This window comes from Pristis pectinata, chromosome 3 (genome assembly GCF_009764475.1).
Source record: "Pristis pectinata isolate sPriPec2 chromosome 3, sPriPec2.1.pri, whole genome shotgun sequence".
NCBI classification, from domain to species: Eukaryota; Metazoa; Chordata; class Chondrichthyes; order Rhinopristiformes; family Pristidae; genus Pristis; species Pristis pectinata.
Window position 1 is genome coordinate 66372137 of NC_067407.1, and position 17365 is coordinate 66389501.

Below are 17365 nucleotides of genomic sequence, written 5' to 3' on the forward strand. Positions count from 1 at the left end.
AACTGCGCTGTGTAATGAATTGACCTGTACAAGCAGTATGCAAGACAAGTTTTTCACTGTACCTCAGTACAAGTGACAATAATAAACCAATAGCGGTGGAGGAAAGAAGAGGGGGAGTTGCATTTTTGATCAAGGGGAGTGTCACAGCAGTAGTCAGATGAAATTACTGAAGGATCATCCAGTGAGGCTTTATGGGCGGAGCTGAGAAAATCAAAGAGGATGATCACGTTGGGATTGTACTATAGGCCCCCAAATAGTCAATGGGAATTATGCAGGGAGATTGCAGAGTTGCAAGAATAATAGGGTTGTCATAATAGGGGATTTTAATTTTCCTAATACAGACTGGGACTGCCATACTGTTAAGAGCTTAGATGGGGTAGAATTTGTTAAGTGTGTTCAGGAAAGTTTCCTTGGGCAATATATAGAGGGCCCTACTAGGGAAAAGGCAAAGCTTGACCTGCTCTTGGGTATTAGGGTGGGTAAGTGACTGAGGTGACAGTGGGGGAGCACTTTGAGGCCAGTGACCATAGTTCTATTAGTTTTAAACTAGTTATGGAAATGGACAGAACTGGTCCACAGATTGAAGTTCTAAATTGGGACAAGGTGAATTTTGATGGTATGAGACAGGAGCTTGCAAAGGTTGATTGGAGTAGGTTGTTTGTGGACAAAGGGATCACAGGCAAATGGGAGGCTTTTAAAGATGAGATAATGATAATTCAAGGTCTGCATGTTCCTGATGGAGTGAAGGGCAAGGCTGGTAGGAGTAGGGAATTCTGGAATGACAAAGGATATTGAGGCCCTGGCCAAGAAAAAGGAGGGGGTGTGGGTCAGGCACAGGCAGCTGTGATCAAGTGAATCCCTGGAGGAGTATGAGGGATGCAGAAATGTACTCAAGAAGGAAACCAGGAGGGCATGAGATAACTTTGGCAGAGAAGATTAAGGAAATTCCAAGGAGATTTTATATTAAGGAAAAAAGAGTAACTAGAGAGAGAATAGGGCCCCAAAAGGCCAAAAGGGACACCTTTGTGTGGAGGTGCAGGAGATGGGCAAGGTCCTTAATGAATATTTCCCCTCTGAGAAAGGCGTGAAGACTTCAGAACTAGGAAAACTAAATGGGAGGTCTTGGAGTTAGTTTGCATTACAGTAGAGGAGGTGCTGGATGTCTTAAAAGGTATGAAGGTAGATAAATCTCCAGGGCCTGACCAGGTTTATCCAAGTACACTGAGGCTAGAGAAGAAATTACAGGAGCCCTGTCTGAGATACTTGCATCATTGTTAGCCACGGATGAGCTGCCCGTAGATTGAAGGGTAGGGAATGTTGTGCCTTTATTTAAGAAGGAGGGTGTAGAAATACCTGGGAGCCATAGGCCAGTAAGTGTAACATCTGTCGCAGGTAGGTTACTGGAGAGGACTCTGAGGGATAAGATATACATATATCTGGAAAGATGGGGGTTGATTAGGGGTAGTCAATATGGCTTTGCGCATGGGAGATCATGTCTTACGAACTTGATTGAGTTTTTTGATGAGGTGACTAAGAAACTTAATGAGGGCAGAGCGGTAGACATGGTTTATATGGACTTCATTAAGGCCTTTGATAAAGTTCCACATGGTAGGCTGTTCTGGAAGTTTAGATCGCATGGAATCCAGGGAGAGCTGGCTAAGTTGGATACACAATTGGCTTGATGGTGTAACGCAGAGGGTGATGGGAGGTTGTTTCTTGGACTGGAGGCCTATGACTAGTCATGTGCCTCGGGTCAGTGCTAGACCCATTGTTATTTGTCATTTATATCAATGATTTGGATAAGAATGTATAAGGCATGGTTAGTAAGTTTACAGATGACACTAAAATAGGTGGTATTTGAAGAATACAATGAAGAAGGTTATCAAAAATTACAGGGGGATCTTGATCAGATGAGTGAGTGGGCCAAGGAATGACAAATGGAGTTTAATTTGGATAAGTGCGAGATGTTGCATTTCAGAAAGTCAAATCCAGGTGGGACTTTCACAGTGAACGGCAAGGCCCTGGGGAGTGTTGTAGAACAGAGGGACCTTGGAGTACAAATACATGGTTCGCTGAAAGTGGAGTCACAGTTGGACAAGGTAGTGAACAAGGCTTTTGGCACACTGGCCTTCATAAGTCAGGGCATTTGGTATAAAAGTTGGGAGGTCATGGTGCGGTTGTACAGGACACTGGTGAGGCCGCACTTGGAGTATTGTGTTCAGTTTTGATTGCCCTGCTATAGGAAAGATGTTATTAAACTGGAAAGAGTGCAGAAAACATTTGCAAGGATGCTGCCAGGACTTGAGGGACTGAGTTATAGGGAGAGGTTGGACAGGCAAGGACTTTATTCCTTAGAGTGTAGGAGACTGAGAGGTGATCTTATAGAGGTGTACAAAATCATGAGGGGCATAGATAGGGTGAATGCACTCAGTCTTTTTTCCAGAGTTGGGGTATTAAGAACTAGAGGGCATAGGTTTAAGGTGAGAGGGGAACGATTTAAGAGGAACATGAAGGGCAACTTTTACACAAAGGGTGGTGTCCATGTGGAATGAGCTGCCAGAGGAGGTGGTTGAGGCAGGTACAATAACAACTTCTAGAAGACAATTGAACAGGTACATGGATTGGAAAGTTTAGGAGGTATGGGCCAAACGCTGGCAAATGGGACTAGCTTAGATGGGGCATCTTGGTTGGCATGGACCAATTGGGCCAAAGGGCCTGTTTTAGTGCTGTATGACTCTAAGTGGGAGTTTGTTTATCTCTGACAGCTATTAGTGTTGAGTCACATGTATGTTAACTGGAAATATAAATTTCAATTACCAGTAATTGAATATAAAGTAAGAGTAAAATTGTTAGTAGTTTTCTTCCTGCTGAGGTTGTATTTTGAATGATAAATGATTGGTTAAAATGGAAGCTACTACCTGCTATAACCTCGATTTGATTACATCCCTTACAGAGACAGCATCTGACCAGAGTGATATAGAGGGCAGGATTCATGCATTGAAGGATGAGCTGAGGAAGCGCAAATCCATTGTAGACAAACTGAAGAAAGAGCAAAAGAAGCGTCAGAAGGAGAGATTGAAAGCACAGGAGGCGAGTCTCATTAAACAACTCGAGGTGGGATTATCATAGCACCTTCTTACCTGGACTGTCCTGCCAGTCTTCACTGAGATCAATAAGAGAGTTGCATGTTTTTCCTACTCAAATCAATTTGCTATCCACAATAGCTTTTTTTAAATTTAGAAAATTATTGAGGAAATGAAGTGTTTGGTTATTCAAAGGACTTGATCTAGGTTTATTCTTTGTTTCTGCTCCATTAATGGAAAATCCTTTACATCACACTCAAATCATTCTTAAGGACCTTTTCCAAACCCCTCTGCATTGCCATATTCCTTCCTACTTTTCAAAAGCCTTTCAAAAATATGCATTATTCAATGGTGCTTTAGGTTGTCTCTCCTCAAGCTGTCTCCCCCCATATGCTATTGTTATTCTGCTCTGTATCCACTTCTTTGTTATAGCAGCTTGAGGCATTGTTTTATTAAAGACTGGAGAAATCTGGATTGTTCCAGTCTTTGCAATTTAATCTGAAAGTTTTGCTGTGGAAGAGTAGGGGGATCCTCAGCTCAGAAACTTGTTTTTAACAGCATTTAACTAAGTTGCCATCCTATGAATGTTTTCAGTTGTCAACCTTGATCAATTTACTAACTAATAAATTAGATTTATTAATCCGAGAATGCTTTTGCTGTTTACTTAATACGTATATGAAAAAAATGTGATTATTTAAATCTGAACGTTTAAACTCTCTATTACTTTTTTTCTCTTGTATCACCAGTCCTACGATGAATTTATTAAAAAGACCCAAGCAGAACTAAGCAAAGAAGTGTCCAGTTCAACCAAACCACAAATCAAAACCCCTTCCTCCATTGCTGCTGAGAAGCCTAAGATTAAACCACTTTCTCTACAAAGGTAATGTCACTGTGGAGCAGTACAGCCTTAATATGAAAAAATTCTCAGAATATTGGTTGTATTGCTGCTTAATAGGTTAAGCATATGCATGCCTACATAGCCTATTGAAAGTACTTCTGTCAAAGTTAGGTTGTACTTGACTGTTCCTCAATTACTTAACAGACTTTAAGGAGTGGTACTTTTACCTAGAAGGCAGAGCATAGAACAATGCCGGTGACCTTTGAAAGATCATTGAACTGAAACATGAATTCTGTTTCTCTCTTCATAGACATGGCCTGACCTACTGAGTATTTCCATCATTCTGTTTAGGTTTCCAGCATCTGCGGTATTTTGCTTTTGTGTTTTGAAAGTTTACCTAAATTCCTAGCAGTTTTTTTTTTAAATAGCTGATTGCCCCATCCAATGATGTAACTTGTTTTTTTTCTTGCAGTTTAATGATATTAAGTAAAATTTGCTCTGCTTCTTAAGAATGTGGGTTTTGGCTCAGAAATGTATCAGGGCAGCTTGCTGTAACATGACACAGTTTTTTCAGGATTCTGACTGGGAGATTTGTTGAGTTGCTAGTCCTATTTATTGGAGATTCTGAATGTTAGGCTGAGATGATGAAACATTACATTTCAGCAACTGAAAGTCAAAAATCTGCAGGTGCTGGAAGTCAGAACAAAAAATTCTGGAAAAACTCGGCAAGTTGTGCAGTATCTATGAAAAGAGAAGCAATCCACATTTTGGGTATGCAACCCTTTGTCAGAACATTTGGCCATCACTGCAGAGTTAAGCTGAATGTATTCCACAGACAATATGATAGTCAGCTGCCAAGTTCTTGAGCTTAAAATTTGATTCTGTTTTTTGTTTTCAGGACTGAATCTGCAAAGAGCTGGAAATCCCTTACTGAGGGTGAAAGATCCAAAGTGTCACTGGGCTCCCTTGTTAAACAGGGTATGTGTATCCATGATCACAATCAGAACTATTAATTTTGTATGTTGAAAGGCTCTATGTGTAAACACCTGAGATAACATAAAGCTTCCAGCGTGGCCTGAGGTGGAGCCACCTGCACTCATACATGGCTTTCACAGTCGGTGAGGCTCCAGCCCACTGGCTGTCTCTTATTGAATGTTTGTGAATGTCAAAGATATTCAGCAGCATCCTCAATTATTCAGGGCCATTTAAATATAAAATGTTTTTCAAAAAAACATCAGAAATGTTTTTAAGTTGAAAGACTAAAAATACAAATACTTTTAAAATTAGTTGAACAACTAAATTGAGTTTTAAAAAATCTACCTGCCTGTCTCTTGAGCCAAACTCATAGAACCTTGAAAATAGACACGATAGGAAGAGGCCATTCGCTAACTGTATGTGTGATGGTCAAGAAAGAGAACTACCCAGCTTAATTCCTCCTCCTAGCACTGCCTCTGTAGCCCTGCAGATCACAACTCTTCAAATATACATTCATTAACTTTTTAAATATGATGTGACTTTCTGCCTTTAAACATTTCAGATCCCTCTACCATCCTCTGGATGAAAATACTTTTCCTTCTCTCCCTTTTAATGGTGCTAGCAGTTGCTTTAAATCTGTATGCCTCAGATTTTTTAACCCCTCTGCTCAGGAAATAAGTCCTTTCCATTTACTGCATCTAGCTCTCTGTTTTATACACCTCAATTAAGACTAGAAAATAACCCAAACTTATCCAGTCTTTCCTCCATAGTTACAATCTTCCAGGTTTGGCAATATCCTTGTACATCTCTCGTAAGACCTACCTGGAGCCCCACAATCCAGGCTGTTCATCTGGTATAGTACTGAGGGATTACTCCTCCAATGGAGATGCTGTATTTTCAATGCAGTGGTAATCAGGAGCCTGCTTGGTTTTATGACTGTAACAAATCTTATGGTCCTAATCAAAGAAAAGCAGGAATGTTCTTTCTGGAGTACTGGCCAACACTTACCTGGCAACCTACACTTAAAACATTATCTGGTCAGTTATCTCATTACTCTTTGGCTTTCTTATAAGACTGGACTTTCTTTCTTATGAGATTGGACTTTAGGAATTTTTGTTACAAGGACTTTGGGATGCCCTAATGTCTTGAAAGGCAATGTATAGATGCAAGTTTTTTTTCTTTAAAGAAATCAATTGAGCAGCACTGATTGTTTTTTGTTACAGAACAAAGACCCTCAAGTCCTGATGGACAGAAATCTAGTTGCCTCAATGAACTTCAAGCATCAGACAAAAGCAAGTCCACACTCTTTGACAGTCAAACTGATGATTCCTGCAGAAGTGCTTCACCAATTTCCATATCTCAAAAGAAATCTCAGCTGGATAATGTACCAGCATCCTTGCCTCAAAAGGGAATACCTGAATTTAGCCCCTTGCCAGACCAGTCTGTTGCTAGGTCAGCAGGCGGGTCTGGTGAAGAAAATGTGTCCACTCATCGATCTGTGCAGGATGATGTTCAGGAAGAACTTGAAAATATAAAATCAGAAGAATCTGAAATAAATGACTTACTTGGGGTCTCTCAACAAACTGATAAATCTGAACCCTTGCTGAAACTAGATGATAAGAAACCACAGCCTTTCTGCATCTCTGAGTTTTCTAAGGATGCAAAGCAGCCTTTTCAAGTTGAGCATGATGAGAAGAACCTTAAGGAATTGAAGGATGAGAAATGCTACTTGGACAAAGAAGGTGACTCTGAAAAGGAGGATCATTCAGCCAATTCCATGAAGTTTATAAAATCAATTAAATATGACACTTTTGATGAATATGCAAAATCTGACCATAGGGCTTTGGATGAAACATCATCAAAGAATGATTCCCGTCCTCAAGATTTAGACCACCATTCCCCAGGTAAAGAGGCAACTTACTCAGAAGACTTTGAGTCATCAAGAAAGAAGCTATCTGAAGACTTGGATGAAAATTCTCACATTGGAAGTTCTAGAGGTGATGTTGAATCTGCAATGGTCCTTTCATCAAGAAACAAGATTGCTTACAATGAGAGTGTTGCTGGGCTCCAGGTGCTGTCTGATCTTGACCATTACAAACAAGGGGAAGTGGATGGAGGAGCAGAGCATTCTCGAAGTGCTTCACCAGTCATCAGCACAGATGACGAGATCAGTGAGCACCTAAGTGAAAAATCCTTTTCAAGTTGTGGTAGTGTGCATTCAGAAAAACTTCTGGATTTGAAATCATCAATTCAGAGCAGAAATGTAGAGCACAGTGCTGTAGACACTGAGGAACAGACACCTGTTCCATCACATTCTCCTTCTCCTTGTCACACTCCTACACCTACATCACATGAAACCGATGAACTGCGTGAATTCCAAATTAGTGATAGAGTTTTGGTTAGTAACATCCAGCCAGGCACTCTCCGCTTTAAGGGAAGAACCAACTTTGCTGATGGGTTTTGGGCTGGTGTAGAGCTGGATAAGCCAGAAGGTAGTGGTAATGGGATGTATGATGGAGTTGTGTACTTCAGATGCGAGGACAAGTATGGCATTTTTGCACCTCCGCACAAGATTTCTGTTCTACCCAAGTGTTATGACAAGACCATCAATACAGCAGAAAATGAAGAAAGCCCATTGTTAGAGATTGAATTGGATCACGATTGCAAACCATGGAGTGGGGAAGAAGGATCAAAAGAAGAATCAAAGCAGCAGGAGTATGCATCTTATGGCAGTAAAATCCCCATTGATCAAGTTGATTTTAAGATGACTCGATCTGAAAACGATTTAAATAACCAAATTACAAACAATCTATTTTCTGAGTCTAATGCCATTGACTTGGTTCATAATGTCAGTAAATCTTTAAATGATCAAAATTTAGAGAATCTGCCCAAATTGGGTAAGGAGGAAAAACAACCTAATTTCAAAGTTCAAGATGATGAAGAGCTCAGTGTAGCTGATGTATCCATCAAGAAACCATCCAAAACTGTACTGGAGAAGGACACTGATTTCTTCACTGAGTTGTCTGTGCATTCTTCCAGTGAAACAAAAGAGTTATCATCACCTGTCCATGAAAAGCCTTCCACCCCTCTCTTGGATCTGTTGAATAAGGAGAAGGAGCAACTTGAGGCACAACTGAAAATACCAAGCCTCAGTTCTGAATCTGAAGAAATATGTGACAGTGAGGGTTTTAAAGTGGAGGAATCAAAGGCCATTCTTGAGGACAATGAAGACTTTAGCAAAGAACAGAAGGACAAAGAGACAAAAGCTAGCTCTTTGGCTGCTGATATCCTGTCTTCCTATCTGAAAGATGCAGTCAAACAATTGCAGCAAATCAAAAAGGCTCGAGATGAAAAGATTGAACTAACTAACCAAAAGTTATGGTGCAAATCAGCTGAAGAATCCTCTCCCAGGTCATCTCCCAAGTATTTGGAGGTACAAAATGGAGCTGGTGTTCAATTACAGACTTCTACTGAAAGAGATGACAGTGATGAGGATAAGGAGGAAATATTATCTCCAGATCTTTGTCCTAGACCTGTACGTATTAATTTTCAACTTTTTTTGGGGGGGGGGGTGAGGGGGAGGATAACTTTTAAGAATTGGAGATGAAATATCTATGATAGAATTATAACTTAATTATTTTATCTCATTTCTTCTACTTTTCATTGTTTAGCATGGAACAAAAGTCAGACGCCAATTTTCATTACCTATGGTCTAAAATATAATTTGTACAAATCAACATTGTTCCTGTGGTTCTTCAAAAATGATTCTTTCAGGATGTGTTGAGAGGAAAAGCTATTTAGCCCCTTCAGCTGCCTCTACCATTCAGTGAGGTTATGACTGATCTGTGACCTAACTCCGTAAATTCGCCTTTACTGTATATCCTTGAATACTTCTGATTAGCTGAAATCTAATCTCAGATTTAAAATAATTAATCTGGGGTTAACTGGCATTTTCAGAAGGAAGCCCCAAACTTCTATCAGTCTTTGCATGCAGAGTGCTTCCTAACTTCACTGCTAAAAGTCCTAGTTCTAATTTTATTAGATTATACTTGCTAGTCATAGACACTCTCTCCAAACAGCAGAATTTTTTCTCAGTTTAATCAGCAGTTCCAATAAATATCTCAAACATTAATCAAATTACCACTTAACCTTCTAAACCTTATTTTGAATATTCTGATTATCTAGACTATCAAATCGGGGTTTCTTGCTATGCTGCTCTTCTTCCAGGGCCATGAAATACAGTATGCAAAATTACACATAATACTGTAGGTGTGGTCTAACCACAACTTGGCGTAGGCAAGGAAAATCTTGATAATTCCATAAATCTACGTGAAGGTATTTAAATCAAACTTTTGTGGATCCCCTCAACATTTATCACTTTTGAGTACTTTCTACCTTACTTATTAGTTCATAAATGTGTGCAGACAGATCCAATTAATAATATTTGTTTGGTGTCGCAAGAGATTGCAGATACTGGAATTCACTCCAGATTTCAGTATCTGCAGTCTCTTGTGTGTCTAATGTTTGTTTGGTAATGGTTTGTGCTGTACATTTAGTGAGATTATGACATTAACTAATCATCACTTGTACTAGGACTTCTCTCTCTATATCACTGTCCCTCCCTGGAACTTTGTAGAAGTATGAAACACAAGACTTGTTCAGCACCCTCTCAACAAACAAAATCCGACAGCTCTCAGTAGAAAAGAGAGACCATGATTATATGTAGTCTTGTGGCAATTACTAATGTTCAATTGGACATGCAGTCTCTTCATGGAAGTGTTAATAAGCCCTCCTACTTTCCATATTTATAAATACACATGATGTGGCATAAATTGAAATAACTATTTGGGTCACTGTTAGACAATGACATCCTGTCTAATGTGATGAATGAATCCTGTTTTTCACTATTTGGCTAATATTTGGACAACGTTGGAGGAAAAAGCGTATCCAGCAGTTAAACTGAATGTGACCTGATTATTAACAGTAAATTATGAGAATCCACTTTTAGATTGTCATCTCTCGTTAGGCTACAAAGTATACTGCAATTAATGGATTATAAGAGAATCTTCCAGATTGAGTTCCTCTACCCATTCTTAGTCCAGACAGGGGTGCAGCCCCATATCAAGCTTCTCCTAAAGTGCCAAAGACCGAAGATATAGTTAGTTGCAGTAATCAGTTTTCTTTGTAGTTTGAGGAAGATAGATTGGTTTCACCATAACCTTACTGACCAAGACAGATCAGAAGCAGAAATTCTCTTCTCCTGTCTTCCTCAACTCCCCACTCATCACTGATATTAAATTTCCTTTGACTAGAGAAATAACTATTAGAGTAGACATGTTGATTGCATCACATTGATAAGCATAGTTCGTCTTGTTTGCACTGTGTGGTTTTGTATCTAAGGAAGGCCACTGAAAGTACAGTAAAACTCCATAATCTGCTATTTGACCATTCAGAAACCCTGATGGTTCCCCATCTGGCTCACCAGTAATGTTTCTTGAACTTCCTTTCTACTCACCAGGGCCCCAGTGCTCATGCTCCTTATGTACTTACCAGGTTCACTGGGAAATTTATTATAATATACATACTTTTTTTAAAAATTGAATTTAAAATATGTTGGGGTATTAATAGGAATAATAACCAGTAGTGTGGAAAATCTATTCCGGCACCAAAGTCAGTACTAGGTTATCAGGGTTTTACTATATTTTGAAACCTGTTGCCAGTAAAGATTTTTTTTCTCACTTTTTGATGGAGTATTATGAATTGTTTTTAATCGACTTAATATAATACGGGGTGAGGAAGTGAATATCATCCTTGTTGAATTAGAGATTTTTGTGTTCAGAACCCCCACATTTATATCAATCTGTGGTAAATTAGGAAAAGACAAGATCATTGCCACTGTCTAACCCATTGTATGTGTTCTCAAGCAACACCATTACTATTCAGCTTCTGGTTTAAAGTTTGAATTTCACCTTGTATTTAAATCTTGCTTTGCCCATTTATTTGCTGCTTGCTTTGTGACTTTTAACTTCTGTTGTTTGTGACAGGGCAGCCCAGTGTTTGGCACGAGTGGGCAGGAAGAATTGGCCAAGCGCCTTGCAGAGCTGGAATTGAGTCGTGAGCTGCTTGATGACCTGGGAGATGACCAGGACTGGTTTGATGAAGACTTTGGACTAAGCTCTCGTAAAGTGCAGCAGCCAGGACCAGAGCTAGAGCCACAGTTACCAAAAGCTGTGGCTGTAAAAGTCCGTGAAGAGCAGTATTTTGCTGTACCTCATGATGCACTGGAGGTTGAAAAGTTAGTCCATGCAGCTGCTGAAGAGCTTTGGAAGTGGCAGGAGGTGGCACACGATCTGTGGGATATTCCGTTACCCCAGGACTATCTCGGGAATAACAAAGGGCAAGATGTAGAGAGTGTCAGCAGAAGAGTTTATTGTGAGGTGAGCCCAAAGACACAAGTTGTATCTCATTATTTTGCTGAGAAATGTACAATGAATGATGCTCTGCAGTGAATCAGGATGGCTATATACATAACTGATATAGATATTGTAATTAAATGGGAAGGCATACAGCACAAAAACAGTATCTTCAGTCCACCATGTCCCTGTTGACCATCAAATACCCATCTGTACTAATCCCATTTAGCAGCACTTGATCCTTGGCCTATTATGCCTTGATAGTTCAAGTGCTTATCCCGATACTAACAAAATGTTGAGAGTCTATGCCTACACCACCCCTTCAAGCAGTGTGTTCCAGATTCCAAACACACTAAGTTTGAAAAAAAACTCTCCCTCCGATCCCTTGTCAACCTCTTTCTCTTCGGCTTAAACCAATGTCCTATTGTCTTGTATACTTCTGCTCTCTTGTCTTGTACACCTCTGACATGGGGATATGTTTCTTAGTCTCTGCCCTATCTATGCCTCTCATAATTTTGCATACCTTGGGTGTCTCCTCCTTCACCCCACTTCCCACCCCCCCCCCCACCCCCCCAAAACATACAAACACAGCCTATCCAGTCTCTTCATAACCATTCCTGATATTATCCTGGTGAGTCTCCTCTACATCCTCTCCAATGCAATCATATCCTTCCTATAGTATAGCAACCAGAAAGGTGCACAGTACTCCAGCTGTGGCCTGACCAATGTTTTGTGAAGTTGCACGAAGAACTCCCTGTTCTTGTGCTTAATGCCTCAACTAATGAAGTCAAGCATCTCGTATGCTACCTTTTCCACCTTATCCACCTGTGCTGCCAACTTTAGGCATCTTTGGACTTGTACACCAGGGTCTCTCTGTTCCACAAGACCACATAGGGCCCTACTATTCATGGTGCAAGTCCTGCCCACACTAGACCTCCCAAAATGCATCACCTCACACTTACCAGGATTAAATTCTATCTGCCATTGCCCTGCCCAGCTTACCAGCTGAACAATATAATTAGTTCAATATAAGGTAGCCTAAGACTACCCTCCTTACTATCAACAACACTAATTTTTGTGTCATCTGAAAATTTACTAATCATTCCTTCTGCATTCACATCTAAGTCTTCAGTGTGTATAACAAGCACCTACCTCTGTGCTACACCACTGGTCACAGGCTTCCAATCACGAAAGCAACCCTCTGCCATCACCCTCTGTCTCCTATTACCAAAGTGGTATTGGATCCAATTTGCTAACTTGCCTTGATCCCATAACCTCCCATGTGAGATCTTTATCAAAAACTTTACTGAAGTTCATGCAAACCTCATCAATTGCACTGACCTTATCAATATATTTAGTTACTTATTCAAAAAAAAATCTCCAGCCACAAATCTGTGCCAACTATCAATCCCTGCTTTTACTAGTATAGATTAATCCTGCCCTCAGAATTTTTTCCAATAACTTCCCTACCAATGACATTAGACCAACTGGCCTATAACTGCATGGCTTATTCTGGCTGCCCTTGAATAAAGTTAAATTCTGCAGTAGTGGCAAATTTCCAGTGTCGCCTCAAACCTATGAAACATGTATTGAAATTTGTGTAAATGCACTGAACTCAATTCATGAATTTGTACCTTCCTGTATGTCCCAAATCATCATCTCTTCCTCAATTTCTATTCTTTCACCAATTAGAAAGTATTCCAGTTATCATTTGCTGATCCAAAGAGGGTGACCACTCCCTCTGAGGCCCATCTTCCATAGTTCTACTCACTCATTGACTCCACTATCTTCCTTCTGTTTCAGGTAATTGATGCTTCCTGACAGCCCATTTTTTAAATCAATATTTTATTTGAAAACTCCTTTTCTTCTCTTAAATTTTTGTGCCTTTTGTCTCTGTCAACCAGCGTAACAATAAATAAGCATTTTTCTTTTCAATCTTTTGCTATCAGGTCCATGGTATGAAAAAAGCTGCTCAAATCTAACTTTTATACCACTAGACCTTTCCCCTCTTTATATATTACTGAAATTACACCCCAAATATTGAACAATGTTCCAGAAATGCTACAGAGTATTATAACTAAGGTTTTAACCAATTTTCTCTTTACACTTATGTTTTTTGTCTCAATAGGAAAGCTATCTGTTTACATTCTTTTATGGCCTTTTTTATTACTACTAATGGTCTATACAAGTGACTGCTATTGTACCTTTGCCTGACTCCATTTAAAATCTTTTCACTCCAGATGTACACCTTTCCTTATTCTTCAGAAATGCATTACATTAGATTTCTGTAAATTAAGCTGCATCTGCTCTCTTCCCATGTTCCTTATCTATGTCCTGTGGTCTTTTACAATTATCATAATTTCAACTCCTGCTACCCCTATTTGGGTGTTGTTGGTGTCTCTTGATTGTTACGTCTGTTCATTACTGAAGCAGTTAGGGCAGATCCACATAGAATGTGTGGATCCTTGCTCTTCAGCAGATACATCACTTCTCACCATGTATAGAATTATAGTAATTTATTACTGGATCATGCAGAAAATGGGGAGGAAAATGTAATAGCTGTAGTAATAATCTATAAATCTTTAAGTAGGAAGAAAACTGGGTTTCAGAGTGTGTTTTAGCACTGGTTCTCTTTGAAGAGTAAATTTTTCTAACACAGGTGCCACCCGCTGTTGGTAGCTCTAATATGCCCCTATTCTAAGACTATGTCTGGCATGCATTAACTCTTGCACTAATAGAATTCTCTATTTATCTCTGGGGCCATAGTTCAGATTGCAAAGCAAACAATTTGATGCATTCTGCTCTGCTTTTCTTTATTGGTGAGTTTTTTTTTAAAATGCAATTTTTTTTTCCTGGGACATTAGAAACTAATTTAATCTCTTTCCTCTTCCAGGCTGTATTTAACTTAACAAGAGAGATTTTCAGTGAGATTTTTGCAGAAGACCCCAATGCCAGGCAGCCCCCGTGGATGAAGTCCAGCAGAAACTGCTCTGCTTATTTCAGGCGAGTGAGGAACCCGCAGGATATCGGTGAAGTGAAGGTAACAATTTTGAAGTAATCTTGCCCTGCTTATCAGGAGTAGTGCAAGAAATGTGATGGTTTCCAGCTGAATTGTGTTGACTGCAGTGACAAGGGACTTTGTAAAGTGTCCACACACTTTGATCACAGCGAAATCCCATCTTTTCCACATCCAAAATACTTTTTTTAACTCACCATTTTATATTTTGTTAATAAGTCTCCAATGTGTCGGGTGTTTGTATAAACCTGTGGGGGGAGAAATGTAACTTTTCTCAGCTTCCTTCCAGAGTACTATTTAAAAATAAAATATACCATGTTTTTACATAATGATGCACCTTTTAAAGTAAGACGGAATGACTAATTTCACTTGATGAATCAGAGGCCAAACCGAAAACATTCCGCTTAAAGCTGGGATGGCACAAGTCTTGAATTTTATATGAAAGGCAGATCATCAGATATCAATGTGATCCACAAACTAACTAGATTTGTGTACAGTTGACAGTAAATGAACCATATCTTTTCCACTCCAAGACTCATTACTAATATTAATTAACTATGATCTCTTATTGGTGTCAGTCTTCACTCATTGAGTGTCGCTCTCGCCCTTCTCCGATGATTACGAACAAATTCAAAGTTGACACTTTGGTTGTTGAGAATTGGGTTTGGGGGCAGGATTACGGTAGTAGGCAGTTGTGCACATTGCACTACCCACAGTACCACCTTTTGAATGAGGCAATAAATTTATCTTCCCTGTCTGTCACTCAATTGGTCTCAAAATCACAAAAACAGATCATTCAGCTGATCAAGTCTAAGCAAGAGCAATTCAACTAATCCCACTCCCTGCCGCCTTGTTATTGTCCTGCAATTTTGTTTTCCTTTTAAGAACTTAAATTCCCCTTTGAATGCCATGATGGTATAATATATTACAGCTTGCAGTGAGGTACTGAGATAGATACAGCATGGAAACTGGTCCTTCAGCCCACCAAGTCTACACCAACCGTCAATCACCCATTTACACTAATCCTACATTAATCCCATTTTTTATTCTCTCCACATTCTCATCATCTCCCCCCCCCCCCCCCAGATTCTTCCACTTGTGTATATATACACTCGGGACTATTTACAGCGGCCAATTAACCTACCAGCCCACATGCCTTTGGGATGTGGGAGGAACCTGGAGAACCCAGAGGAAACCCACACTGTCACAGGGAGAATGTGTACATTCTACATAGACAGCACCCAAGGTGTGGATTGAACCCAGGTCTCTGGTGCTGAGGCAGTGGCTCTACCAGCTGCGCCACTGTGCCATCCCAAGATGTGTAATAGGCATGGAAACGGACTGCCTACTCTCAGAGCAGAGTCGAACAGAGTGCTTCCTTCACTTTTATTTCTTTGACCTTCCCCTAGTGCTTCATCAGTTTGACGCTACTGTGCCCTGTGGGCTTCCTACCACTTGGTGGTGTTACAGAATGTGAATCCACCGAAAGATCTCCAGTTTGTTTAGGAGTAATTGAGTTTATCTTCATTTTCGAGGGTTGATTGATTACTTATGTTATATTTGACTGGTGTTTTGAGTTTACAACAATATTAAATAGAGCTATAAATTAGATCAAAATAGGAAAATTGTCACGAACCAGCAACAAAAGAAACATACTGAGCATGATTCAGTGTTAAAAACTATTTTATTAATCACTACTTAGGATAATACGTAAAATAAAAGTAAAAATGTTAGTATATTAGAATTCAAAAATGTTAAACCTTGAACGTTAACCCCAAAACTAAACTCTTCGTGTGTGTGTGTGTGAGACAAAGTCCCAAACTCCAAGTTCCAGAATGGTTCTTAAAGTTCAGTTCCGCAAGCCATAAGGTGAAACATGAGCAAGGGCTTCTTCAACAACCACCGTTGTCTGAAGATAAGACGTAGATGTAGAGAAACATAGAGAGAGTAAATACAAAATCCAAATGTTCCACGATGGAACCCAAATGACACTTCAGTGTTTACTCGGTAGTGACTTCCTCACCCCGAAAAGCATCCGAATCGTGGTCGTCCACACAAATACCTGTTTCCTTCTACAGGTCAGCAACAAAGTGAACTCCACCGGATTACTTCCAACTTCCATACATGGATTTCAGTGGCAGACACAGTTATTGTTTCTCATCCATCGATAGAGAACACTAGCAGGCTGGTGTCTCTCTCCCTTCTCTCTCTCTCTCTCTCCTTCTTCTAACTTCTTCAACAACGTCATTACGTCCTTTATCTTCTATTGACGTAAGCACGCCCCACACACACATACACACACACTCTCTATCTTAAATGGACTTTCACTGAGTCCGTAACAAAATGTAGAGGCCAAAGCTTTTAGGAGAGGGTAGAGGGCTGTGGGGCTGCAGTGCCAGTGTTGTGATGTGTGCAGTGGCTACCATTTCTCATGTGCTCTGCCCACAGACTTTCATTTCCAATGAAGTCCTGAAGCTGTTTGGGTTCAGTAAAGAACAAAACCACAAGACCGACTGGCAAAAAATGATGAAATTTGGCAGGAAGAAACGGGACCGAGTGGATCACATTCTGGTAAATCCAAATCCTATTCTAAAGTGGTAGAGTTTTACTTAGCCTTATTTGATTAAAATTACAGGACAGCATCTCTGCACAAGCGAACTCAGCCTATTTCAAATGGCATACGCCTTTGGATGTGGCTTTATGCCTACTGTCCTATATATTCCAAGGAAATGGTTTAGGTTTCAAATAGACCTGAAAACTAGGAACATTTCAAAATTTCCCAAGAGTTAGCATTATATGTGACCTCATGACAGCACCACTTTAAGGATAAAACCAGCTGATAACTAAGAACAACATGCCTGAGTTGCATACCATCTGAAGATCTAGCATTGGTGTTCCTTTTTGGTCAAAATCCTGGAACTCCCAACCTTGCAGTATCGTGGAAGTTATGTTCCCACGAAGACTGCACCTTGGGGAGCAAACAGTAAGTGGCAGCCTTAACAATGATGCCTGTAACCCCTGCATTTGTTTTTAAAAAGCT

At 39.9% G+C, this 17365-nt stretch overlaps 1 protein-coding gene across 4 annotated transcripts in view; it reads left to right on the top strand.

The window, feature by feature from the left end:
* The window catches only part of cep350 (centrosomal protein 350), a 173482-nt gene that overhangs the window by 151782 nt on the left and 4335 nt on the right, over positions 1-17365 (top strand). For all 4 annotated transcript variants that reach the window (XM_052011681.1, XM_052011680.1, XM_052011682.1 and 1 more), the window contains 7 exons: positions 2954-3114; positions 3830-3963; positions 4820-4899; positions 6120-8431; positions 10941-11333; positions 14203-14349; positions 16774-16896. In XM_052011681.1, coding sequence (XP_051867641.1) covers positions 2954-3114; positions 3830-3963; positions 4820-4899; positions 6120-8431; positions 10941-11333; positions 14203-14349; positions 16774-16896 — 3350 coding nt within the window. The remainder of the gene's footprint in view (positions 1-2953; positions 3115-3829; positions 3964-4819; positions 4900-6119; positions 8432-10940; positions 11334-14202; positions 14350-16773; positions 16897-17365) is intronic.